We start from the raw sequence: 26,267 nt of genomic DNA on the forward strand, positions 1-26,267 counted from the left end.
CCTTTCACTGAACAGGAGTGGAAACTCTTGCTTTGACTTCCCAAACTTACTCCAGAATCTACATGGGCTGGTGGGAATGATGAGGATGTCATTACAACAGTGATGGCGCCATGTGACAGGTGCCACTTTCCACTGTGGTCAGTGCTCTACGTGCAGGCAGCATCTCACTTGATCTTCGCAGAGGGGTGTACTGTCTCCACCTTACAGAAGGGAAACCGAGCTACACTACCCACTTACCGAGTTGCTCCCCTTCGGGGGCGCAACCAAGGCGCTGGCTGTCTGCTCAGCTGGAGAGCTCGTGCCCTTAGCCAATGGCATCTGTGCTTCCGACCCACCCTTGTCAGCAGGCCCTGGGGTGGGGCGGGGCCACCCCCTCCCTCAGGCTACCCAGCCTACAGGCCCCATGGCTACCCAAGACCTGCTCCATTTCCCTCTGGAAAACCAGCCCTATAAGTCCAGAATCCCTTGGGATGTTGACTGGGTGGGGGCATCCTGGCCGATTTCACTGGGATTTCCGTTGAGAAGACTAAAGATGCCCTTTGCTTTCTTAGGTCAAGTTTTGAGGAGACTGAAGCCCTTGTGAACGCTGGGGCAAAGATCCAGCATCCTGTTGCACGAGGGCTGGCCCCCAACCAAGACCCGCACTTGCAGGTGTCAGAGAAATCTTCCCAGAAAGAGCTGGAGGCCATGGCCTTGGGCACCGCTTCAGATGCCATTGAAATTGTAAGTGGGGTCAGAGGGGCCTGAGATCACTGGGGATGAGGCCCGGCCTGCTGGGTCCCATCACCAAGGGGGCGTGCCTTCAGAGCAACACTCAACTTGGCACCCAATGTGTGGCCCCAACCCATATCTCGGACCACAGAAGCCAGCCTAGGAGACCCCCCACCATAATGAGGAGGGAAAGGCTCTCCATTCCCACCTAAGGGCTTTATTTACCTTCAGCATTATTTATCTTCCACTTTCAGTCCCTTAGGGCTAGACTGATGCTTTGGAGCTGTCATCAGTCTGTACTCTGCTTCTCCATCCTCTATGGCAGAGGACAGAGAATGGTGGAGCAGGGACACTCTCCTTTTGGGGAGCAGTTGGTTTTCCTGGGCTTAGGTGATGGGAAATCCCTCCTGTTTGTAGACCAGGACTTACACCTGTCCTCGCCCAGCTCCTGTGGGGCCTTGCAGAGCAAATAGACCTGAGATGAAGGCCCCACCCCCACCCCCTACATATCTGAAATGGACCATCCTTCTAGGTGAATTTTATTTTTGTTTCTTTTGCTTCCCTCCTATCAATCTCCAAGAGGGTTTGAGGCCGTTGATTTAGTGTGTGACTTCTGTTGTTCTGGATTAGTAAGCCATTCATTTGTCTCATGCATCTGATATTTATTGAGCACCTACTATGAATCTGGCAGTTGGATACTGGAAAAATAATAATGAGCTAAAAAAAAAGTCTAGACGTGACTCCAACCATCTCTCCAGTGGATACTGTAGAAGGACTCATGCATGGTTCAACTTCTACAGAGTTGGCTTCTGATTTGAAGTCTTTCTGATCCACTGGGAGACACCTTTTCGTTTGAAATCATCTTTCCATTATTTAGAAAATGACCTTTACCAAAACTGTACTTCCTTTGATATTTACACTTGGAGGTGTTTTCTTGATGAGTTATGTTATGTTTAGAAAACCCATCAACTAGCTTGTCTCCCACCCCCCGAGATTTTCAAATCAATAAGCAAGTGGTCACTTTCCTCCCACTGATTGGTTAGGGAGTGAGGGTGGTGTGGGGGTGGGGAGGGCACCTAAGGCTGTGCTTTTGGGGAGGGGGTTGGGCCTGCTAATCTCAGGATGCCTGCTGTCAGCATGTGGGAAATAGTCCAGATGAAAAGGAAAGTACTGGCACCTGATTGATGTTCTCTTTAGCCTTAAGGCAAGAGTGTCCAGCAGGTAGATGCATGGTCCTTCCTTGGAATCGATATCACTCTGCTCTCCTCTATTTTTCCTCTGTGTCCTCCTCTCCTGGCCTTCAGACAGCTCCTGAGGGCTCCTTTGCCTCTGCTGACGCCCTCCTCAGCAGGCTAGCTCATCCAGCCTCTCTCTGTGGTGCACTTGACTATCTGGAACCCGACTTAGCAGAAAAGAATCCCCCAGTATTTGCTCAGAAACTTCAGGTTTGTAGCCCACGTGTGACCTTTTGGGAGTTTGTCGAAACCTCAGTAGAGAATGAACCTCTGAACCCCAAATGCAATGAGGCAGGATTTCATGAAGAATTGCTGAGAATGTTCCAAATGAAATATAGAGACTGATATGTGTGGTGTTCTTTACCCGAGACGCCAAAGTGGTATACGTTGTGTGATTACATATGGCACAAACCATTTGTACAGTATTTCAATTTGGAATTTGGGCCCAAACAGTCAATTTTCAGAAGTTTTGATAGCCCCAAAAGCAGTTTCTGTGATTTATTCACAGAACCAAGGGTATTAGATTACCCTTGAGCCAAGCTATTTATATGTACGAGGCTATCGCAGACTCCCACTGAGATAACATCGGGACTCGGTCTTGCATCTGGAACCAAAACAGTTATCTACTAGGTGCTTTAAATGTGACAACTTAATTCGATACCCTCTAGACTAGGCCGTTCAGAGCAAGCTTAGAGAGATTGTTCACAGTCGTTGGAGAGATGCAAATCCATTCATAGCAGTTGTTGGCCAACTTCACGTTAAATGAACGAAAGGAAAAAAATCGAAGGAAACAGTGCAGTCTAAATTTTGACCCCATTTTAAAATCATTTCATATTCGACTGCATGATGCTTCCCGACAGACATTCCAAAAATGGGTGATTCAAAAAAAAAAGGAAATTAAACACTTATTTCATGATCTGCTGAGGTCCTAATTGTGAAAGAAAGCCAGAGCGTGTGTTTCTGCTGCGTCTCTGTCATGACACATTCACGTGGCGCATTCATTTCTTGGATGTGAGCGACATTGACGTCGTGTCCTGATGCGTTTCCCCGCGATGTGCTCACCCCGCCCCTCCGGCAGGAGGAGTTAGAGTTTGCCATCATGCGGATAGAAGCCCTGAAGCTGGCCAGGCAGATCACCCTGGCTGCCCGCAGCCGCCAGGACACCAAGGTACCGGTTTGCTGCTGCCGTGCGCTGCCTCTTGAGAATGTTGTGTGGTCCAGAAGCTTCTTTGCTAACCATTGGGCAGGCAAGCATTGTCGGTGTCCAACAAAGTATAATTTTCCAAAAGCTGAAAGCATAACTCTTGTGTAAATATATGCCGAGCACACATCTGACATCAGTGTAACTCAATGGTGAGGGAACCAGCTGGATGGTAAAGCTGGTTGAATGGAAGAGAATATGAGAAATGGATGTACAGAGTCAGTGGGGTAAAGGCTAGAATAAAATGGCAAAGTTAGGTATAGAACTGGTTAATACTGGTTAAAAAGGATAAACAAATACCTTTGAGGTTATTTTTTTTCTACAGAAATCATTTGCTTCTCTACTGAACAAAAATAATTGGCAGTTTTCCATTTTCTACAAGTTAATAACTAACTTGGACCCTAATCAATAGTAAATAGTAAGTGAAACCCAGACCTTCCTAAGTTGTCAGATGACCCTTAGGTCAGGGGTCAGCAATCCTTTTCTGTAGAGGGCAGATAGGAAATATTTTAGGCTTTGCTGGCCATATGGACTCTGTTGCAACCACTCAACTCTGCCACCATACCTCGAAAGCAGCCGCAGACAATAGATAGATGAATGGCTGTGGCGGTGTTCCAGTAAAACCTTTTTTACAAAAAAGGGGAGCCAGCCATTTGGCCTGCAGACCATAGTGTGCTAACCCCTGCTCTAGAGTGGAATATGATATTGACAGGGCGTGCAGAAATCTTTTTGCCTGGGTTCCAATTTGGGGTAATTTTTCTTAACAATTTGAATGAGTTGCTGATGACATGCAAAATGTTGTGTGGCCCGGTGAGGTTCAACCTGACCCCAGTTTGGCCAGCCCGGTGAACCTGGTGAGCCAGACCAGGGCTGGGCCCCAGTGTGTCTGTGGCCTTGAATGAGTTGGTGAGCCTCTCTGAGCCTCAGTTTTTCCATCTGTGAGATGAGGCTACTAACAGCGAGTTGGCAGATAGCTGTAGGGACTGCAGGTGATGTGTGGAGGGCAACGCCGGGTGTGGCATCAGTAGGTGTGCGATAAATGAAAGCTGCTGTTCTTAGCTAACCCTTACTTTTGCCTCTGTTACCTGATAAGTCGCTCAGAGCATCTCTCCTCAGTAGGCGGGTCCAGGTCCCATTTTACAGATGGGGAAATGGAGCCACAGAACCAGCATGAGGCCTGACAGTGATCTGGCCTACTGGGAACTAGAACTCAGATCTCCAGATGGGAGCCCCTTGCCTGTCTGTCTCTCTCGAGAAACAGCTCATTTGGCAGAGGGGCCAGTGGTTTCTCCGGTCTCTTGTCCTTGGTATAGGATCAGAAGTTCGCCTGCATCTCCTGCCCTGAAGGCCCCCAGCATGTGGTTTCCCTGGAGCCAAAGGGGGGCACCTCCCAGTGACAGAAGGTGGTCACACTATGGGTGTCCAGACTAGAAACAGTGGGACCCAGGGCAGTGACAAGAATGTAAATACAGACTGCCAATGTCTTTGTTCTTGTTGCCAGCCCATAAACTTGGGCTTAAGAAAGTATTAAGCAGTGAGGATTTTTCCCCATTTGATTTATTTCTTGATAGCCTTGGATAGTGGCTTAAAGTCAGAATGAGTTGCTTGAAGTTTGGCCACTATAAATACAGTATGCAGTCTTCCTGTCCAGAAGTTTGAGGCAGAGTTGAGCATGCTTCAATAAGTAGTTCAGATTGAGCAGAAAGTGTTCTGGAGGGCCTGGGTATCCCCACCTCCTTCCTCTGAGAGCACGTCAGAGAGGAATGTTGGCCAGCACTTGATTTCCTGTTGGTTACAGCCTATTCTCAGACCATGTCCCAATTCTGATTTAGAAAATGTTGTCACATGGATCTACTGCATGTGAGTTGGAGAGACAACCTGAGCTACCTCCCTAAGTATTTCAGAAGGACATGCTAAAAGAAATATTCCCTAGGGGTGGAACCGTCTTGGAGAGTAAGGAGGGTTTTTCTCTACCATAGCACCTTGTACTGCTTTGTAAGAAGTACATTACCTGGTGACCTTGGCCCGTGGAAAATGGATACTCTTTCCTGTAACTAACCAGCCCAAGGGTGGTCCATTTTCTTTAACCCAATTAAATTCCTGTGGGTTTCCTGTTCATATAGGTGCTTGATGGCCCCTCACTGCACTGGAAACTGCTGATATGTAGAAAGAGAAAAGAGCGGCTGTGTATCCAATTTGCTCTTTTTTTCTGCCCATATATTTCAGCTGCAGGTGACATAGCCCAGGCCTTTTGGCAGCATAGTCTTAAACTGTTGCTAACACAAAAATGAAATCGTTTGGAATGAAAAAAAAGTCATATTGAGGAGATGAGAAGCCACATGAACTATGATGGGAGTGACTTCTGGTTGCTCCTTCGAGCAGCTTCAACTTACATCTCCCTTTTGACTGAGAGCCAGCTGAGCCGACCTTGGAGGGACCACAGCGGTTTCCTCTGTCTCATTAGTTAGAAAACATTAGAAATGAGGAAAACTCCATGGAGGCTGGGATGTCAGGTGGTAGCCCACTTACTGTTTTCCTTCCACATGCTTCTGGCCCAACTGAATTTGGTGTGTCCTCTTGGGGTAAATCTGACCAGGGTTGCTAGCTGTGTAGCTAGTACTAAATGAGGATAGATAGAACCTAAGTTTCTTATCTGTATGGCTTTCCAAAGGGTGCAAGGTGCACGGGGGTTTGATTTGATTTAATTTGTGTATATGACAGATACTGGTCATGATCCCTAAAGCCTTTGTCCTTTCTGGATGAGGGGACCCGAAGTAGAGAAAGAAGGATGTGTCTGGGTAACTCAGGAACAAGAATCACACAAATGGCAAGCTTCAGGACGGGAGGAAGTCCTAGAAACAGGCATCATTGGGAGGGAAAGAGGGTTAATCCCCAGTGTCTGATTCCTCCGGGAGTCCTGGCTGACCAAGGCAGACGCCTGGATAGTACGTCAGTGGGAGGAGGAGTTAGGTCTGGGGCAATCTGTATGGTTGGTTGCTGAGCCACCTGACATCATAGGCTCCTTCCCTCAAGCTGTGTCCAGAAACTAACCGCCCCCGCTTTTAACAGCACGATGCCTGAAAGCGGTAAGAACAGTCTGAAGAGCAGTGACAAAGGGCTGGCACGTGGGTTTGCTGTTTTCAAGAATTTGTGGTCATCGCCTGCAGCCTGTGTTGAGAAGGATTGAGGCCATGTCTTGAATCAGTGAGAAGGAGTGGCTAGTTGGTGGCTGGTGGCGCCTCCTGGGGAAGTGGGAGAAGGGCACTTACTGAGTGCCCTCCTCCTGTTTGTCATCCTGGGCTTGAGAACTGCCCTTGTCAAATTTGGATGGGACAGCGCCAGAGTGAGGCCGCTCTCTTGCCCAGCACCATGTGGCCCGGACACCCCCTTAGCACCCAGCCTGTGTCCACACCCCATGACCTTGGCCCATCTTGCTGTGGTCTCCCTCCCTGGTCTCCATCCCTGCTCCCCAGCCCCGTGCATGCCCCTTGCACTGCCCTCCCAGCCCCGCTCGCAGGACAGGGATCTTGCTTTGGTGTCTTGGTCCCAGACATGGCAGCATCCCCTGAGGCCTGGCAACAGGGAATTGGCCACAAGGAAGACTCTGAGCTTGGGTGAGGGACAGGACCCCCGCCCCTGGCTGCAAGGCCAGAAGGACCCCAGGCATGAAGTCTGCTGGTCTTGCTGGGGTGACAGTGGCCCAGGGGTCCTTGGAGGGACCAAGACTTGAGGGAGTGGATTGAGGGGTTGGAAGCTGGTCCTAAAGGCTCATGCTGTCTGGAGCGTGGTCATTTCACATTTCAGTTTGTGATTCTAGTGGCTTTTTGGACCCTCTAAAGTAGCAAGTGGGAGATTATGTGAGAGAAACAAAGCTTAATCTAAGTCTATCTGCGAGAGACAAACCTATTAATTTCGGTGAAAAACAATTCTTGGTTGTAAGAGAAAACCGGGGTGTGTATTTGAATTTCGTTAACCTGCAGATACTCGGGCAGTAATTCAAGTGGGTGCTGAATTCGTCTGTGCTTTTATTGACACCACCAGGTGGCCGGGATGAGAGGGGATAGTGAATCGTGGTCTGTGGTGGTAACCCTTTGCATTTACTTAGAAAGCTCCTTATTTTATTTGTTTTCCATTCCCTCCCTTGTTTTACAAAGGACTTTAGGCAGCTTAAAGATCATTAATTCCTGCATTGGTCGTATTTAGTTTCCACCCAATGTGATAAAGTTAATTTTAATTCATTTTCTCCTGCACTTCAGAGAGCTGGTTTCTTTTGGGTCAGAGTTGAACCTCCTTCTTGGAAACCTTTTGGCCAAAACTCTCAGATCCTCAGTTTTTTCATCTTCAGGAGGACCAGGATGCATTAGATGGTGTCTAATGTTCTTTCCATTTTGAAATTTTATTGTTCTATTTTTTTCAAAGAACACATTACTCTACTTTTTTAAAAAAAATAGGAACAGTTTTTTAAAAAAATCCTATTCAGAAGTTTGTGTTTATGGACTTTCTCCATAAATACAAATATTGAGTCTTGATGTCTAGGTATAATTTTCCATTTACTTCCTGAGAAGTTTTGCATATGACAAGTAGACCTGTGAAAACATTTCCAGCAGCAGAGTTTAAGCCACACGTGGGAGAGGCTCTGCCCCGTCGTCACTCCTTCTTCTGAGAGGTCAGCCTGCCTGCTCCTGAGGGCTGTGAACTTGTGTTCTGGTCAAATGTCCTATAAAGTGTCCTGTAACAGGTTTCTTGAGGACCTGAGGCTAAAAAGATCATGGCATCCCATTTGACATGTGGGCGTGACTCTAGGGTCTGATTGAACAAGGGCCGAGTGTGCCCCTCTCTGACCGGCTATAGTCATTCGGGTCCTACTTCAGAGTTAGCCAAACACTCGAGGCCAGCAACCGAAGCTCAAGTTCCAGGGCAACCTAAACCGTTTAGTTCATCTTGCATGTGTACAACTAACTGGTCCTAACTCAGTGATCTCTGTCCTATCCATTAAACTTCCACCTGAGTCTTCTAAGCTGTCTCCCTCTTCAAGTTCATTTCCCCGAGGCTGGAGGAGGATCAGCATGCCTGTGCTTGTGATTGGAGAGAGAAACTGTTCACGTGTTTCAGGTGCACCCCCTTCCCAGTTACTGTTCTTTAATCATAGCTGCTGCCACTTACAAGTCGAGTCCTCATCATTCTTTTCCCAAATCTCTCTCTCTGTCTACTACACTGTGGTGTTCTGTCCACTACTCAATTGCTTCTCATAAATTTCCCAAGGAAGAGGCAATGGCCCTCTGCCTGTTAGACCATTACTTCACATCGAATTGGACTCTGGTAACCAGGGTGGAGGTTTGCCTGGGCACCACGACAACCCCAGGAGGTTAATGAATAGGACTGGGAGTGCAGTTGGTTTGGTGTTTCTTTTGCAGTAGAATTAGACTGACAACCCCGCTGCGCTGGTTGATGCTGCTGCTAACACCGCATTTCAAGTGTGTTGGAAATTGCTGTGCATTTTGTGCAAAGGGAGGCAGAGTAACCTCAGACCTCTCCTCCCTCCCTTGAGGCTAGTTTCTGTCTCCCACAGAAGGCTGCAAAGCGGTGAAACCTGTGTCAGTTGTGGGGGCCGGGGAATTGTTCCACTTATTGAGGGTGTTATGAGCCAATGTGGATATCATCATTGATCCGGTTTTCCATTTTCTCATTGACACAACAGACTTAAGGCAACGTAACTCCAACACAACACCTCTAACCTTTAGGCATCCTGAAACTAGCTTGTTGAACGTGACATTGGTTGACACCTATGGTAGGCTTTAAGCTTCGTGTAAATCATATCCTTTCAGACAGAGCTCAACAAATGCCCCCTGAAATTGAAATGTGGACAGTCTTGCAAAAATGATCAGATCTGCAGTTACATTCAAAACTAGGCAAACGTAGACTAGAATTCAACATCGTTCACCATCAGGCTTTTATTTTGGAAGTGGAGCCTGCTGGAAAATGACTTTGCTTGTTACATGCTGTGCCTAAATGCTTCGGCGTCTGATAAATGGCGGTGATAAACAGGCAGCAGACACGCTTGACTCCAAGGGCTGGGGGTTGGGGAAGCCTCCGCCATTAGCCCCTTTGTCTGCCTGTACAGGTGCAAAATGATAGATTTCCGTAGATTGTATCCGGCATTTCCCCATTCATTAGTCTTAGCATTTTCTCATAGTTTTGATGTTCTTTGTTTCAAAACCATACAACTGACCCATTCACAAGAGGATGAATGCAATCTTCTTTGTCATATGATTGATGTTAACTTCTTTTTTTTTTAAATTAAAAACCATTCCACAGAGAGAGGCTGCTCACCCAACAGATGTCTCCATCTCCAAAACAGCCTTGTACTCCCGCATCGGGACCGCCGAAGTGGAGAAACCTGCAAGCCTTCTGTTCCAGCAGCCCGACCTAGACTCCGCGCTCCAGATTGCCCGAGCAGAGGTATTGTGGCCTGTGGCTCAGAGAAGGCCAGCTCTGTTGCCCTGGGCAAAGCTCTGGTTTCTGCCGCATGTAAAAGCATATATATACACCCACAGTCCACAAAGCCAGCATCTTTGGACACAGACTTTCTCCTCTGACCACCGCTGGCAGAGATGGTGGCAACCGTGGGTTTTGATCTTCCTGGACACCATCATTTAACGGGCCCTTATGGCCTTGTTTGATTTATAATGAAAAGCATACGCCTTTTAGTCGCTGGCAGGGGACACTGAAAGTCTGATATCTGGCTTATGTCTGTCTCAGGCTCAGGGAGATTCTCTGAATACAGTTATGGTTGGGTGTAGCAAGTTTTAATTCTACACTTATTCGATGTCTCCTGGTCTTGGTCTGTGAATTGCTCAGATCTGAATTCACTCATTTGGGGCTAACCTTTCTTTTCTTCTTCCTGATGCTAGATCATAACCAAGGAGAGAGAGGTCTCAGAGTGGAAAGACAAATATGAAGAAAGCAGGCGGGAAGTGATGGAAATGAGGTCAGTTGTGATGCTCCGGCTTCCTGGTCCCTGGGGGTTGCTCACCTGGGCCTTCGTAACAGCCGGAGCAGCTGTGGCCCCTGTCTTCTATAGAAGTTATCTTTTCTTTATGACACAAGGTTCATATTTTCACACAAGTATTTTTAGTATATTAGTTATTAAAATGTCATGCACATGAGTTAAATAATACAATCAAATAAATATATGTACAATGAAAAACAGTGTCCTCCCTGCTTGGCCTCCAATTCCACAACCCTTAGGTAACTGCTGTGCACCGTTTCTCATGGGTCCTTCAAGAATTTTCCATTTCTGAACACAAATGTGTAAATGTATCTGTATAGCCTCCTTGTTTCTTCAGAAGTGGAGAGAGGAAATACACATTGTCCTACATGCTTTTTTTTTTTTTTTTTATTGATGTTTTAATGGTTTCTAACATTGTGAAATTTTGGGTTGTACATTTTTTTATTTTATTTTATTTATTTATTTATTTTTTTTTATTGATATTTTAATGGTTTCTAACATTGTGAAATTTTGGGTTGTACATTTTTGTTTGTCCATCACCCCATATATGACTCCCTTCACCCCTTGTGCCCACCCCCCACCCCCACTTCCCGGGTAACCACAGTCCAGTTTTCTCTGTCCATGTGTTGGTTTATATTCCACATATGAGTGAGATCATACAGTGTTTGTCTTTCTCTTTCTGGCTTATTTCACTTAACATAATACGCTCCAGGCCCATCCATGTTGTTGCAAATGGGACGATTTTGTCTTTTTTTATGGCTGAGTAGTATTCCATTGTATATATATACCACATTTTCTTAATCCAATCGTCAGTCGAGGGACACTTAGGTTGCTTCCACTTCTTGCCTATGGTGAATAATGCTGCAATGAACATAGGGGTGCATAGGCCTCTTTGGATTGTTGATTTCAGGTGCGTTGGATAGATTCCCAGTAGTGGGATGGCTGGATCATAGGGCATCTCTATTTTTAATTCTTTGAGGAATCTCCATACCGTTTTCCATAGAGGCTGCACCAATTTGCAGTCCCACCAGCTGTGTATGAGGGTTCCTGTTTCTCCACATCCTCTCCAACATTTGTTGTTTTTTGTCTTGGTGATTATAGCCATTCTGACGGGCGTGAGGTGGTATCTTAGTGTTGTTTTGATTTGCATTTCCCTGATGATTAGTGATGTTGAGCATCTTTTCATGTGCCTATTGGCCATCTGTATATCTTCCTTGGAGAAGTGTCTGTTCATTTCCTCTGCCCATTTTTTGATCGGGTTGTTTGTTTTTTTGTTGTTCAATTGTGTGAGTTCTTTATATATTATGGAGATCAACCCCTTGTCAGATGTATGTTTTGCAAATATTCTCTCCCAGCTGGTTGGTTGTTTGTTCATCTTGATTCTGGTTTCATTTGTCTTATAAAAGCTCTTTAGTCTGATAAAGTCCCACTTGTTTATTTTTTCTTTAGTTTCCCTAGTCTGGGTAGGCATGTCATCCGAAAAGATTCCTTTAAACCCAATGTCAAATAGTGTGTTGCCTATATTTTCTTCTATGAGTTTTATAGTTTCAGGTCTCACCTTCAGGTCTTTGATCCATTTTGAGTTAATTTTTGTGAATGGCGATAGCACATGGTCCACTTTCATTCTTTTGCATGTGGCTGTCCAGTTTTCCCAACACCATTTATTGAAGAGACTTTCCTTTCTCCATTGCATGTCCTTAGCACCTTTGTCGAAAATTAGCTGTCCACCTACATGCTTTTTTTAACTTAGCATATCTTGGACAGATTTTTATAGATCTCGACCTCATTGTTTAACGGATATTTAATGGTCCTTGTATGGTTCTGACATAGTTCATTTCACCAGTCTCAGTGGATAAGCATTTGGGCTGTCTCCTGACTTTGGCTTGAATGGTCTATTTTCATTTGCTACATACTGTAGTAGGAGTATGGCAGCCCACACGTCTTAAGTTCCTGCCATGTGCCAAGTGCTGTGTTTTTGGCTAGAGACCCATGGTCTCTGTTTCTCCCTCAGCCCTCAAGAAGGGGTCCTCAGCCCCATTAGGAAGGCTCAGGGAGGTTAGGTGACTTGCCCATGGTCCTGGAGCTCTAGTTAGAAGACCGTGAATTTGAATCCACCTTTCTGACTCCCAAACGCAAACTCGTTACTCTGTGCCCAGCCGCCTGCCTCCCTCATCCTTAGCTCCTTTCCTCCTGTATTTTCTCTCAATTCATCATCATCTTAGAAACTAAGAAACCATCTCTGGGGCTTGAACTTACCCTTGGGTTGTGATTTGAAAAACTATATTGCAGGTGGCATTTTTAAAGCAACTTTGGCCCAAACCTTTGCTCCGACCACCCCGGTCTAGTACGCCACGTCCAGGTTCTGGCTGCTGCCGGGTCTGCGAGCTGCTCACGGGGCACAGTTCATTGTTCCACACACCTGCTTTCTTCTGCACAAAAATTAACCCATGGATTTTCCAATTGCAAGAGAAGATAAGAATTAGAGCACAGTGTTTCTAACATGATGGAAAATCGGGCACTGGCCGAAAATCCACAATAGGCTTCATTGTTAAGCCTCAAAGTTTGGGAGTAAGAGAAGGGATGAATTTTTATGAAGAGTTAGTACATTTATGGTGCACTTAATTGCAATAGCAGCTGCTAGTTAATTATCAAAATCAGTTGCATTCCTGGCTACCATTTTAAGTAGCAAGCAAATTAGATAATCATACTCCTGTTTTCTGCGTCAAATAGTATCTTCCTGAAAATTCTCCTGTTCGTTCCTTCTTCCTGTTGATGCTTTTTGTGACGGCTTCTGGAGGTTAATCTTAGTGTGCTATTTCACATTCAAACTGAGGCCCTGCAGTTGCATTATTTTTAAATCTCTTTCTTTTTTCTTTGGTAAGGGAGTGGGGGAGGGAGCAGGGTGGCTTTAGGTATTTGCCTGCCCTGAAGATGACAGCAGGGCACGCTGGGAAGGCCAGAAGTTCTGTCTCTGGTTCCTTCGCCTCCCCAGGGAGAAACTACGCCTATGGGGGCTTCGGGGAGCGATATTTACTAACTGGTACGGTGGGATTTCGAGTGTCACCGGCTGGTGGCTGGCACAGCTGCACTGGTGTTTGATGGCCTGGATGTCCGCCCTGTCAGCCTCTGGAGTCAGGCTCTGCTTCCTAGCTGCTTGGGGCCTGATCCTTATCTCTGAGCCTCACTTTGCTTATCTGTAAGATGAGGGTAGATCACAGTGCCTCCAGGCAGCAGAGCATGAGGGTTATGAACAGAGGCTCCTGGGGCCCGTGCTTGGATTCGAATCCTCGCTCTGCCCCTTTGTAGCCCTGGGATCCTGGAAAGGTTCCGGAATGACCCTGTGCCCCAATATCCCCGTCAGCAATTCTGGGGACAGTGATGGCCCTGCCTCTTAGGGTCCTTGTGAGGGTGAGGTGAAGATACAGTGCAGCTGAAACAGCTTTGGGCCCTGGCCTCCCAGGATTTCTGAGAGGACACGTCCCTTACCTGCTGTGGGCCGGCCTCTGTCCTCAGTGGTGATGGGTGTGGAGGGGCGGCCTCAAAGACCCATCACTGTTTTGTGATTCAGGGGTGCAGGGAGGTGGGGTTTAATCACAAAAGACGCAGAGTGCTTCTGTGTGGGATTCAGAAAGAAGCCAGGTGGGCTTGTGTCGTGGTCACCCTTCCTGTGGGTCTGCCCTGGGGTGAGGCATTGACCTTGGGGCAGCCAAGAGTAGACACCCAGTAGCCAGGAAGCCTTCAGACTTTGCAGAATGCATTCTGCTTTCATCGTCCTTTTTAACCTCATTTGACCCCCCCCCCCCCCCCAGCCCTGAATGTCAGGGTCTAGGGTCGTCGGCACTGTACGAGGGCGTAAGCTAAACCCCAGCATCTGTGACTGACTTGTCTGAATCACACAGCTGGGAGAGGAAGGGCCAGCTGTAAGCAGGGTCCGGATCTGTTGGTGGTTAGCAGCCTGGGTTCTCTTGTGGAGAATAATTATTAGATAATGTAGGTAAAACCCCCAAGTCTTTTTCAGGAGGTTCCTTCCAGAAAGTTGAGTTTGGAAGGAGGGCTTCTTCACTCCTGGGTCCTTCCACGTGGGGGCAGCACTGAGGCTGTCTTACAAGCAGGAGATCTTAGTGCTTTTGTGCAGCTACTGTTTATTGAGACTACCCAAGAAGTGCAACTATTTCTTCCCCTGCCCTCCCTCCTCACCACCAAACACAGGTGACTAAGAAGTGGCCCCAAGGAGATTCCACTCATGTACTATGATGCTAGGTGTATGAGACGTTTTAGAAGAAGATTCAGATAAAATGTTATGGAGTCCCAAGGAGAAATTAGGAAAGGCTTCCTGGAGGAGATAGCATTTGAATTAGACCTTAAGAAACAGACTATGAGAGGTGGAAATACAGAGAGGATGTGAACAACATGAGCAAGGTCATGGAGGTGAGAAAGCCCAGAGCAAACATAAAATTATGTGTTCTTGTTGGACACTGTTTTCACGCCATGGCGTGGAAGGAGGTAAGACTGATGAGGGAGATCAGGCCAGGTGCAGAAGGCTTCAGTTGTCACGCTGAAGGTTTGGCCTTATGTTTTATCTCAGTGGGCAGTGGGGAGACATTGAAAGTTTTGCACAAGGGAGTGGTGTGTTCAAGAGTCATGCACTAGGAAGTGAACCTATTTGGTTGTGCAAGGAGAGGGCTGAGGTTGGAAGTGACCCTAGAAGAGTGAGCCAACTGTGACAGGTAAGACTTGTCCTCTTGGACATGGGTCAGGCTGCTGATGTCCAGCACATGGGCCCCTGAGTGAAATTAAAAACTGTTCTGTTGTCATGGTTCCAACATGTTGTCCCTTTTCTTACAGGAAAATAGTGGCCGAATATGAGAAGACCATCGCTCAGATGATAGGTGGGTGTCCTGATCGGCGGGGCTCAGGCCTGCCCTGAGGTTTCTAGAGCCCGGAGGGCTCTGAAGGTGGAGACTCAGCATGTTCCTCTTAGGCTCCTCTTAGATCATGAAGTCCTTCAGGGAGGGCTCGGAGCATCCCAGGGTGTGGCTTTGCCCCAGGGCAGGGAGCCTGGGGACTTCCTGGAAACACCTGCTAGAAGGTCCCTTAGGTGTTCGTGCCTGTGAGGAGCCGTGAAAGTCACCTCAGTGGCCACCATTCGACCAGCTAGGACTGTCCACCTCACGGGGAAAGAGATTTGGGTTGGTTCCTGGGATGTTTGGGGGCTTTTTTGCTCATGGGAGAAACTGTTTAGAATCAAATCCCTAAACCCTAGTTTAGTTTAGACTCAAGTGACAAAATGCCCCACTCAGCCTTGATACAAGGCTCTAGGACAAGGACAGTAGAACATGTGACAGTCCAGCTGCCAGCCCGGCTTCCTCCTGTGATGTGGCAGACCCTGTTAACTAGTCACAACACTCTTTCTTGCTGACGTTGGACACAGCATCCCTGGCAGTCAGCACTGACAGATTGCTTTGGTCTGCAATAAAAGAAGGCCTCAAGTTATGAGTTAGACACACCTGGCTCTTTTTTTTTTTTTAAATAATAAGAAAAGATCTTGCAGAAGTTTTAAGCCCAAGTTTTTACACTAATGATCACTATTCAAAAATGATGTTATGGCTCTGGGAGGGGGAGGTGTCTATCTGTTTATTTGCTTAGGTCTGTGATACCAGTTTTTAAAAAATCTTTTACTCCTAAAGACATCTGGAGTAAAGACCCTAGCTCACTGCAAACCACAGTCTCGGTGTCCAGTCTTGACGCTGTGCCAGCAGATGACCCCCATCTCTCAAACGTTTGGATGTGCGTCACTCCACACCTCTAGCTTGTCCCTCGATACATATGAGAGCAGCCTTGGGAATGGTGACAAGGCCGACAGTTGAGTGCTTCCATTCAAAGGAGCTTTCATTTTGCTTTATTATGATGAAGGCCGTTTCTCCCAGAGCTCAGGGGGAAGCCCGTTGGGGTGTTTCTAAGGATCAGCCTAGTGGTATATGCTTTCTATCCAGTGAAACCTCTTTATTAAATTGTTGTAAGAATTTATGAATACATATGGATGAGATGAAACAAAAACTCTTGGAACTGAAACTGCCAGTAAAAGTGGTCAGGGTGAAGGATTTATGTCTTCCAATATACAGTGTTTGGCAAGCTGAGCACAACCTTTTGGCCTCCTGGAGTCTTGGGATGTGAAAACGTCACTCACACTTACCATGGCTCACCTGGAAACATCCTTCTGCATCTCAGAGTCATACATTTTTGGTCTTGGCGATGACGTGTGGGCCAATGTTGAAATGGGGGTGAAAGGGCATGAGCCTTTGCCCCTGGCAGACAGCTGCCCAGAACTATCTTTTATTGCTCAGCTGGCAATTTTGATGTAAGCAGGCATTCCCTCTTGCCAACTAAAAGAGTAAGAATCTCTCTAGGTGGCGTAAGTGGTCTGTCCTTGTGACAGATAGATTATTCAACTCTGATGCTTTCCTCCCAGAGTGTTTGCAGGTGACGGTAGTTAGAACATTTTCAGTTCTCAACAACCTGAGGAGTATATGCCACCGTGACTCCAGAGATTGTGGCCACACATGTCCACCCCTCCCCCGGTTCCCCGTCCCCCCAGGAGGCCTGATATGTTTGGCCTGAGGGTCCCTCTCTTCAAGAACTGTGAACTTGCCCCTTTTGAGCTTTTTCCTGTTTAGGGTGTTTGAGCACCCCTAGTGGCTCCTTGAGACCCCTCCAGCAACCCTAGCTGGAAGCAGCATTTGTCACTCAGGGTGGTCTCTCACTGTGTGTCCGTTCCTCGTTCCCCCTCCTCACTCTCCCGTTCACTGCCCCCGTCATCATCCACTTTTCCAGAGCTGTTCTCGTCAGAAAGGTGGCAGGTCTGTGGTTGTCATCCATCAGTCATTTTTGCAGGTCGTTGATTAGGGCCACCGTAGATTTCGGGGTCCTCGTGTCCTTGTGGAAGATGATATGGGTCTGGGGCACAGCTGGGACCTGCTGTAGCTGTGGTGGGACCTGCCTCCTTTCTGGGCCGGTCTCTGCATGTGTAGGAACACACCCACATGTCTCATCTGGATTCCATATTTTTCTTCTCGTTTGCACTCACCTAACCAGCATTCCTCGTGGATGGAAACTCAGGGCCAGAGAGCCTGGCAGTTCAGGACCAGAGTGAATGTAATAGCGTTCTAAAGTTAAAACCAGCTTCCGTCCCACCTACACGAGCCCTTCCTGGCTCCAGCTGAGCTCTGTGGCTTGCATTTAACCTTCACAAATGCTCCACGCCAGTGTGACATCTGTCCTGCCATCGTCATCCATTCTCGTCATGTGTTACTAAAGAGAATATGTATTATTAAGTTCAAATATTGAATATGTAGAATTCAGAACAAAGATTTCTGTGCTTTCTGCATTCCAGGTTGTTGCAATTGATTTTTTTTTCTGCTCTCCTAACAACTGCCCTGATTATCTGTTTTGCTTCCATTTTCTGTTGCTTCTTGCCCTTTGCTTGCAAAACAAACAGGCAAGCCTGGTAAGTAAACGCTTTTCACCTAATTTGACACCTGCCCATTGCAACCCTTGTTTGTTTGTTTTCCTATTTTTGTTACTTTTGCTTTTGTGTATTTGCTGCATTCCCCACGTGGTTTCCTAATGTTTTGCCTGAAAAAGCCAGAAAAATCTCCAGGGGCATTGTTTTTTTGTTGAGTCTAGAGCGCCTTTGGTGTGGGGCTGATTTCCTGATTTGAAGAACCTAACAAGATTTGTAATTTTTACACAACGATCTGCGAAGCACTCCCGCCTCCCCGGACTCCTGGGAACTGGGAAATCTATTTTTAGGGGGGTTATCTGGGGAGGAAAGGAAACCTGAGGCAGGCTGAGTCTCAGATCCAGGAAATCAGATGGACGCTGTTTGATAAATGGCGCCTTTACCAGGCCAAGGGGAATGTACACACGGCCTGAGACTGGCCCAGAATGTGCATTGTGTAGTGAGGAGAACCAAGGAAGCAGCTAAAGTTCAAAGAATGAAAACAAGCATTTGGTACTCGTGAAACTTCGAAATGCCCTTTCTTTTAGGAGTCTAGATGTAGCAAGCTGATTGTTCTCACTATATGTTAAAGAGCTCCCCTTTTGTGGGTCACTGAGATGTGATGTCATGCCAATTTGGGGGTGCCAATGATGCTGTTGATAATGGTCATTGATACTGGGTTCTTACTAGATGGCAAGGGCTTTATATACGTTCTCTCCTTTAATCTTCCCCCAAACGCCAGGAGAGAAGTACTGCGATCCCCTCTTTCAGGGGAAGAGGCTGAAACTCACCGAGGTTAAAAACCCTATCCAAGGTCACACAGCTGGGAAGTGTCAGAACTGGGACTCAAACTTGGGCAGTCGGGCTCAGAAGCCTGAGTTCTTCACCTCTGTCCTGGGAGCGGGAGCTCTGAGAGGCAGGGTTGGAGAGACATCAGGCGTCTTAGGGCCAGTGGTTCTCCAGGCATGCTCCCTGGAGCAGCTGCCACAGCATTGCTGGGAATGTGTCACAGGTGCAGATTCTCGGCCCCACCCCAGACCTGAATCAGAACTCCCGGGGTGGGGTGTAGCAATCTGTGTTTGAACAAGCCCCAGCTGATTCAGATGCACACTCACCTATGAAAACCCCCTCATTTTGGAAATGAGGCCCTGGGACCCTGAGAGTGAGGACTTTTGAGCAAGTTTATGTCGGGGCTGGAGCTAAAACCAGGACAGGGCCTGCCTGTTCTGTGCTGTTCCCTCCACACCACACGGCAAGAATATGCCTGACTTCGGATACAGAAAGATGCTGATCTGTCGAGACTCTAAGGGAAAAGAACCCAAACAGCATTGCCCTGCTTTTAAGGGAGCTGCGTCCTCCCGGGTCTGTTATTAAGAGGCCCGTGTAGAGACCTGGTTGTGAGCATGGCTTCAGCTTTGGGTCTGCTGCTGCCTCGGTGAATGAGTGACTTAGCTTCTCCACCTCCCATTCACCTTCTGTGACATGGAGATCAGAAACCTGCCCCTGGGTTGTTGCGAGGCCTCCCTGGTTCATGCATCTCCTGGGCTTGTGTCGAGGTGTCCTGTGAGTCAGGCACTGTCCTAGGCCCTGGGACAGAGCAGAGGACAAAACCGACTCAGGACCCTGCCCTCATGGAGCATGCATTCTGGGTGAGACGGGCAGCCAGCAGACAACAAATGTGCACACACACGCCCATCTGATAGAATGAAGGAGTGACCGCTGCTGGGGAGAGATTGAAGGACTGGGGTGGGGAGGAGGCGTTTCCCACCCATGAGCAGGGAAGGTGCCTCTGGGCAGGTGACCTGGGATCAGAGACCTGAGTGAGCAAGGTGGACAGGACCACCTGGGGCATGGAGGCCGCTGTGGCTGCAGCAGGGAGGACAGAGAGCAGAGTGTGTGGGGAAGGAGTTTGGATTTTGTTCCCCGTGTAGGGGGATGCCCCTGGGGGGCTCTGAGCAGGAGTGAGGCGACCTGGTTTGGACTTCCGGAAGCTCAGTCTGGCTGTTAGGTGCTGGCTTAGGAGCATTTAATGAAGAGAACGGTCAGCATGGTGCCTGACACGTGGAAGGGCCAGTACTCACTGGCTGCTGCTGTTGTTATTATGTTTATTATTATTATTATTCCCGGATGCCACCCATCCTTCGGCAGCCAGCCCTTGGGGCTAGTCATGGGTAGCAGGAGCCCCCTCCCAGGTGACCTGGGGCTGACGGAAGGACAGGTCTGCAGAGCTCCTCGCCCGGGAGCTGCGAGCGGGCCCTTCTCCCTTCCCACTCTGCTGTCACCGAAGTTCCAGACAGATCAGAGCAAAGGTTCCTCACCCACAGGACCAGTGGTGGATCAGCACACAAAACAGAGAGTATTGTGCAGGCGAGGGGCTTTTATGTGGAGTGGTCAGAGAAAGCCTTTCTCATAAACATGAAGTGTTTTTCAAGATGTTTGGGGCAGAATATTAGCTTGTGATGGCCCAGAGAGGTGGGATCGAGGACAGGAAGGACCAGCCACTGTGACCTGGGCCAGAATTTAATTTTTTTATACATAACTGAGAAACTCACACTGACAGAAATAGCTCCATTTTTCTCAGAGTTAAGACAACTGTTCTATCAAAGGAAATGTCCATTTCTGTGTGAAGCAGAATTTCAGGGCGACGCTTACGTGGGCTTTGGATTCAGGGGATGTTTTAAGGATGAAGAAACCTTTTTCTTTTCCATGATCATCTCTTTATCTTGATAACACTTAGGAAGGCCGACCCCTCACAGCCCAGACTACGGCAGCTTTTAACCTTGCCCAACACAAAATTCAGTAGTGATGTTTTCTTCTTTATGTTATGGATCTGTTTGCTGTCAATAACCAAATAGAATCACTGGGGTGTCCAGTGTAGATTTTTAAGGGGCTGCATCGATGAGGTTAAAGAACAGTGGCTAGTTTCCATCTGTCTAATACAGCACAGGCCCAGGTCTGGGATGCCGGCGCCATGGGTTTTGTTCCTTGGAGACAGGGTCTGGGTGGGCTCGGGGGAGTGGGTCCATCCCAACTGAGTTCTGAGATGCCCCCTGATTAGGCTGAGTTGCATCCAAGGCCTCGGCTCCCCGAGGCCCCTGAGACCAGGTTCAGATTCCATGGGCTTCATCGTTTGCTCCTTGTCTCTCCTGCCAGAGGATGAACAGAGGGAGAAGTCGGTCTCCCACCAAACGGTCCAGCAGCTGGTCCTGGAGAAGGAGCAAGCCCTGGCTGACCTGAACTCCGTGGAGAAATCTCTGGCCGATCTCTTTAGGAGATACGAGAAGATGAAAGAGGTCCTGGAGGGCTTCCGCAAGGTGTGTTTGTGTTCAGGGGCAGAGCAGGAGGCTGGACATGTGGGGCAGGAGGAGGTGGAACAGGTTGGGAGAGATTCTGGGACATTGTGGAAGGCGTCCTCGCAGGCTGGGGAGTCAGACTTGGCGGGCCAGGGTTACACCTTCTTGGGGTTCCCAACACTCCTCGACATTTCTTCTGTGGGCTTGACCCCTGTCCTCTGTCGTGTCAGAATGAAGAGGTGCTGAAGAAGTGTGCACAGGAGTACCTGTCCCGAGTCAAGAAAGAGGAGCAGAGGTACCAGGCCCTGAAGGTGCATGCGGAGGAAAAGCTGGACAGGTAACAGGCCCGGGGTCTGCTCTCACGGGCCTCCCAGCAGCCCCTGCCAAGGCAGGCTGGGGGCTCCAATAGCACCCCTGGCACTGGCCTGGGGAGAGCGGATATTCCGTGTGCATTTTTCCAGTATGACTCATGAGGGCACTCTCAGGGAGCATGCGTTTTGATAAGTGGGGGATAAGTTGTGGTTTCCAGGGCCCCCACTAAAGCACCTGGACCTCACGGGAATGGGGGTTGGAGGGGGCGGTTCTCATGGGCTCCTGTGCCGGGCTCCTGTTGGTGGGAGCTGAAGGCAGACAGTTCCCCCTGTCCAGCATTGGGAGGAGGAAGGCAGGCGCCGTCTACAGGGAAGGGTGATCATTTCTGAGCTCTCACCCCCGCACCCCGTTCCCACAGGGCCAACGCCGAGATCGCCCAGGTCCGGGGCAAGGCCCAGCAGGAGCAGGCTGCCTACCAGGCCAGCCTGCGGAAGGAGCAGCTGCGTGTGGACGCTCTGGAAAGAACGCTGGAGCAGAAGGTAAGCGGCTGAGGGCGACAGCCTCCAGGCCGGGGGTGCTGGCCAGACCCTCAGATAAGCAGAGGCTGGGCTTCCCTGCGCCCGTGGCAGCTCTGGGGACAGCCCGCAAACAGCGGCTCTCCCAGGACAAGTTTGTGCTTCTTGAGCATGTCCTTGCTCTCCCTCTGGAAGATCCAGTTTAATGCCAGCTTTTCTGCCTGTCCTGGAATTGCTGCCTGCTGGGTGTTTATTTTCGTTTTTCCTTTTCAACTTTCAGTCATTTGTCAAATATTTACCAGGCACCTACAACGTGCAGGCATAGTACTTTAGTCCCTGTACCATGCTTACTGGGGAGTGGATGGGGTCCCCACCAGGCCCCTGGCAAAGATGACTGGCTGGTGCAGAAAATTGGCCGTGTCAGGGTCAGAAGGGCCCCCAGGTGTCCTCTTATTTCGATGGCTAGGGGGATCCTCCTGAGGTCCCTCAGCTTGTCCCAGGGTTTCCTGATTTCCAATTTAGTGCTCAGTTCACTGTACACACCGTCTCCCTGGGTGTCCATATGAGAAGCCCCTTCTGCCCGGGAGTGCCGTATGAGTCTGAGTCTGGATGAGTGTGGGCCAGGCAGGCCCCCTCCCTGGATGTGTTTCTAGAACGGGAGTTTCCAGACATGCAACCCCATTCTGGTTGAATTATAGAGCCTTCAGATTCCCCTGGATCGTCATCAGGGACCCCAATGGCCTCGGGTAGCATCACTTCTCATGCATTTGGGCCTTGATGGGCAGTCATGGGGTGCTGTGTAGGCAGGTGGCATCAGGGGTCCAGCATGTCTCCTACATGGCCTCTGCTAACCGAGAAGCACCCGGCCATCCTCACATTGGCCCCTTTCCTGTGCCTGCACCCAGCCAGGTTCCAGGGGGCTGGCTGTGGTCCCAAGACCAAGCAGTGGACAGGTGCTACTTCTCTCTCCACCTACATGATGTCAGGGAAGGAGCCCTGGACACAGGAGATTCAGGTCCTCCCCCAACCCTGCCGTCCATTCTGTCCTAGGCAAGCCTGGCACTTCACCTTGGTTTCTAGATTTCTAATGTTGGAGGATTAAACTGGAAGATCTAGAAGGTTCCCTCTAATTCTGAGAATTATATGGCTCTATTCGTTGAATGAATTTCCCTGAGTCCAGGTCTAATCAACGCTCAGCCTCCACTTGGCCCTATGTCCCACAGTCTGTCCCTGGTTATCCAGAATTCAGACAACTAGAAACTCACGCGACCAGATCATTATTTTCCTCTTAGGATGAAAAAGACAAATGGCTACCAGACAGTTTAATATTAGAATTGTATTTTTTAAAAAGAAAGAGCCTGGACTATGCCACATATGCCAAATATGTTCAACCACCTCTATTTTCCAGGCTCTGACCATTGTTCTTAGCAGTAACCACAGAGACAAGCAGTACAGTCAGTACCCACTCCATATTTACTGAGCATCATTGCAGTTTTAGTGTTGGGAGGGCTTTTATTTTTACTCTTTGAATGTTGATAATTCACATATGGCATATTCGGTGACTTTTGAAAAATGGAATATTCCTTTAAATTAAAGACCACATTCCCCAGTCGTTTTGGCTATTAAAGCAGTTGTGTATCAAATGTTTCTAGATGAGAAATGTAGCAATACGGTTGTTTGAGATTGTTCCCTGTACTTCTTCAGGATTTGATGGTGTTGAAATTGCATCACGGCGTTAGCTAAAACCATAGAGGTAAAACAGGAATCAGGAGGGATGTTTTCAAGGCACCTGGCCTGCTCAGACTATTACAGTTGCAAAATGAAGGTGATGCTAAATTTTCTGGCAAACTAAAAGTCAAGGAAGCAAGCAAATTGGATTGCACAGTTTGGGATAACAGAAAAGATACAAATGTATCTGTAAACATAATTTTATCTTAAACTAAAACTCAGGAGGAATGAATTAATCACATGGGTTCTTCCCTAAAGGACTTTGAGTGATACAGAGGGGGCAGTCTCTGTTTTAAAGAGATTCATTTCGCCCAGTCAGGACTTGTAAAGTGAGCTGAGACTTGTGCCCAGTGAGCTGAGCTCCGTGATGGGTCGGTTCGCTGGGCGGTGGGTGCTAGGATAGAGCTTGAGAACCTCCAGGAATCCATAGCTGGTGGGCCTGCTAGTGCCTCTTGGCCATCTGTTGCTGAACATTGTTTAATAAGTAAAATAGCAAAACCGTACGGGAGCCAGGCCAGCCTGAATTTGTGTTCCAGGCTTGCCACGTCTGACTGGCTGAGTGACCTTCAATTAAGCACAGCGCTTAACCTCTCTGAGCCCATGTTTCCTCACTGAAAAGTGGAGTTCATAGTGGTTTCCATTCAGGGACTGACGTGAGAACTGAGGGAGACCACAGTGCCCGGGGTGTAGTTAGCGTGGTGACCGGCTCATGGTAAGGGCTCCACTAAGGTGGAAAATCACCCTTAGCAGCCCCAGTAGTGGTAGTAATAGTAATTTCAGGATTCGTGGTTAGTGCTGCATCTCATGCAGAGCCCCGTCTTCCTCAGAGCTGAGCCTCTCAGAGCAGTAAACTCTAGAAGGGAGGTAATGAGGTGATGTTCCCGGCGGGGACTGGCGGCAGGACTGCAGTGGGGACTGAATTTCTCCTCCACTGAGGTGGCCCCCTCTTCCCAAGCCCTGGCACAGTGATGAGCAGCACCAGGAGCCTGGTAGACACAGGACTCGTGGCTCTAGGCTGCGACACGTCTCAGGAAGTTGTGAGGTTTCCAAGGACGGGCCTCAGGACAGCCTCAGGGGACAAGCTTGTGGTTAAGACTCACCTTCCATGGGACCTTGAGGAAAAGCTGGCTGCACACGTTCCCGTGATACCGGAAAGATCTAGCCCCTCGGGAAGGGCCGTTCGAGATCGGCTGTCGAGGGGCATCAGCATCAGGCTCGCAGTCCTCCCGCTGGATCCCCGCTCTTAGAGGACGGACAGTGCTGTGGGATCATCGGTGGGAGACGATAACGTGGTTGGTTCCCCTGTCAGGGCTTCAGAGGACGTGCAGGGCGTGGGGAGGAACCCCTGAAGCCGGCTTGCATCTGCCCCCCACCACGGCCCCTTGGATCTGCAGCACTGCCTCATGTGGCGTCCCCTGAATAAGACCAGCGAGCCCCATTCAAGTAGAATTGCTTAACCCCTCCTGGTGGCATTTCTCACAAAAGGCACCAGAGCTCACTCCAGACCATCCTTTGTGTCCACGTCCTTCAGAGGTGAATATGGGAAGAGAACCAACGCTAATTAAGCCTTTACGGTGCGCTGGTCCCTGTGCTAGGGAAATTTATGTTTCGTAAGTCATTTAATTCTCAGAGACAGATGTTATTGTCCACATTTTAGAGAGAAGGAAATCAAGGCTCAGAGAGGTTATGTAACTTGCCCAAGGTCATGCAGCTAGAGCTGGGACATTACTTAGATTGCTTGGCTCCAAGTCATTTCTCTCGCTGCTTTAGATAATTGCGGGGGCACTAAGAGGCCTGGAGGACCCCATGTCCCTACAAGGCCCAATGACCATTCAGATTGGCTTGACCTCAAACAACTAAGAGATCTCAGGAACCTCTTTTTTGTCTTCACTTTCAGAATAAAGAGATAGAAGAACTCACCAAGATTTGTGATGAACTGATTGCCAAAATGGGGAAAAGCTAACTTTGAACCAAATGTTTGGCCTTGACCGTTGCGTGCAATATGACCGTCGGCACACTGCTGTCCCTCCAGTTACGCGGACAGGTTCTGTTTTCACTTTTCGTATGCACTACTGTATTTCCTTTCTAAATAAAGTTGATTTGGTTGTATGCAGTACTAAGAGACTATCAGAATTTCTTGCTATTGGTTTGCATTTTCCTAGTATAATTCATAGCAAGTTGACCTCAGAGTTCCTGTATCAGGGAGATTGTCTGATTCTCTAATAAATAAAAGACACACCGCTGACCGTGGCCTTGCCCTTGTACATGAGTTCCCAGGGTGAGCGGCTTTTGAATTTCATATAAACATGTACAGCTTGCACAGGGACTCTTGCCTTAAGGAGTGTAAACTTGATCTGCATTTGCTGATTTGTTTTAAAAGAAAAGAAAATGCATGTTTCAAATAAAATTCTCTATTGTAAATAAATTTTTTTCTTTGGATCTTGGCAATAAGTGTGGCTGTGGTTTATTTTCTGGGAAGGGTTGAGTGGTTTCTCGCCTTTGTTAAGTCATATCAGATCTGGCCTTTCTCTCTTCTCTGTCTGGATTCATTTCTTTGCCCACAGATTTAACTAACATTTCCTTCGTTGATGTGGCTGTGTTTTTAAGATGAAGCTAATGAGAAATATTGACTGACTACTTACATGATTGAGTGTATTGAATTAGCTTAGATTTTGTTTTTACAAAGTCTCTTTGACTTTAGGGGGCAAAATTCATTTCCCTTTATTGGCTTGAGGAAGTAACAGGCTTTCAGTCTTCCAGTCCAT

At 48.2% G+C, this 26,267-nt stretch overlaps 1 protein-coding gene across 5 annotated transcripts in view; it reads left to right on the forward strand.

Annotated features, from left to right (window-relative positions):
• TACC2 (transforming acidic coiled-coil containing protein 2) overlaps nt 1-25,946 on the forward strand; it is a 202,873-nt gene extending 176,927 nt beyond the window's left edge. For 3 of the 5 annotated variants that reach the window (XM_058544170.1, XM_058544171.1, XM_058544172.1), the window contains 8 exons: nt 552-723; nt 9,463-9,606; nt 10,059-10,135; nt 15,002-15,045; nt 20,808-20,968; nt 21,178-21,284; nt 21,678-21,798; nt 25,400-25,946. In XM_058544170.1, the coding sequence (XP_058400153.1) occupies nt 552-723; nt 9,463-9,606; nt 10,059-10,135; nt 15,002-15,045; nt 20,808-20,968; nt 21,178-21,284; nt 21,678-21,798; nt 25,400-25,465 (892 nt within the window). In that variant the 3' untranslated portion in view covers nt 25,466-25,946. Of the gene's footprint in view, nt 1-551; nt 724-2,015; nt 2,157-3,024; nt 3,115-9,462; nt 9,607-10,058; nt 10,136-15,001; nt 15,046-20,807; nt 20,969-21,177; nt 21,285-21,677; nt 21,799-25,399 lie in introns of all 5 variants that reach the window. The other 2 variants (XM_058544173.1, XM_058544174.1) reach the window with 1 other exon arrangement.
• Nucleotides 25,947-26,267: the final 321 nt, after the last annotated feature.

The sequence above is a fragment of the Diceros bicornis genome, chromosome 6 (assembly GCF_020826845.1).
Source record: "Diceros bicornis minor isolate mBicDic1 chromosome 6, mDicBic1.mat.cur, whole genome shotgun sequence".
Lineage (NCBI taxonomy): Eukaryota > Metazoa > Chordata > Mammalia > Perissodactyla > Rhinocerotidae > Diceros > Diceros bicornis.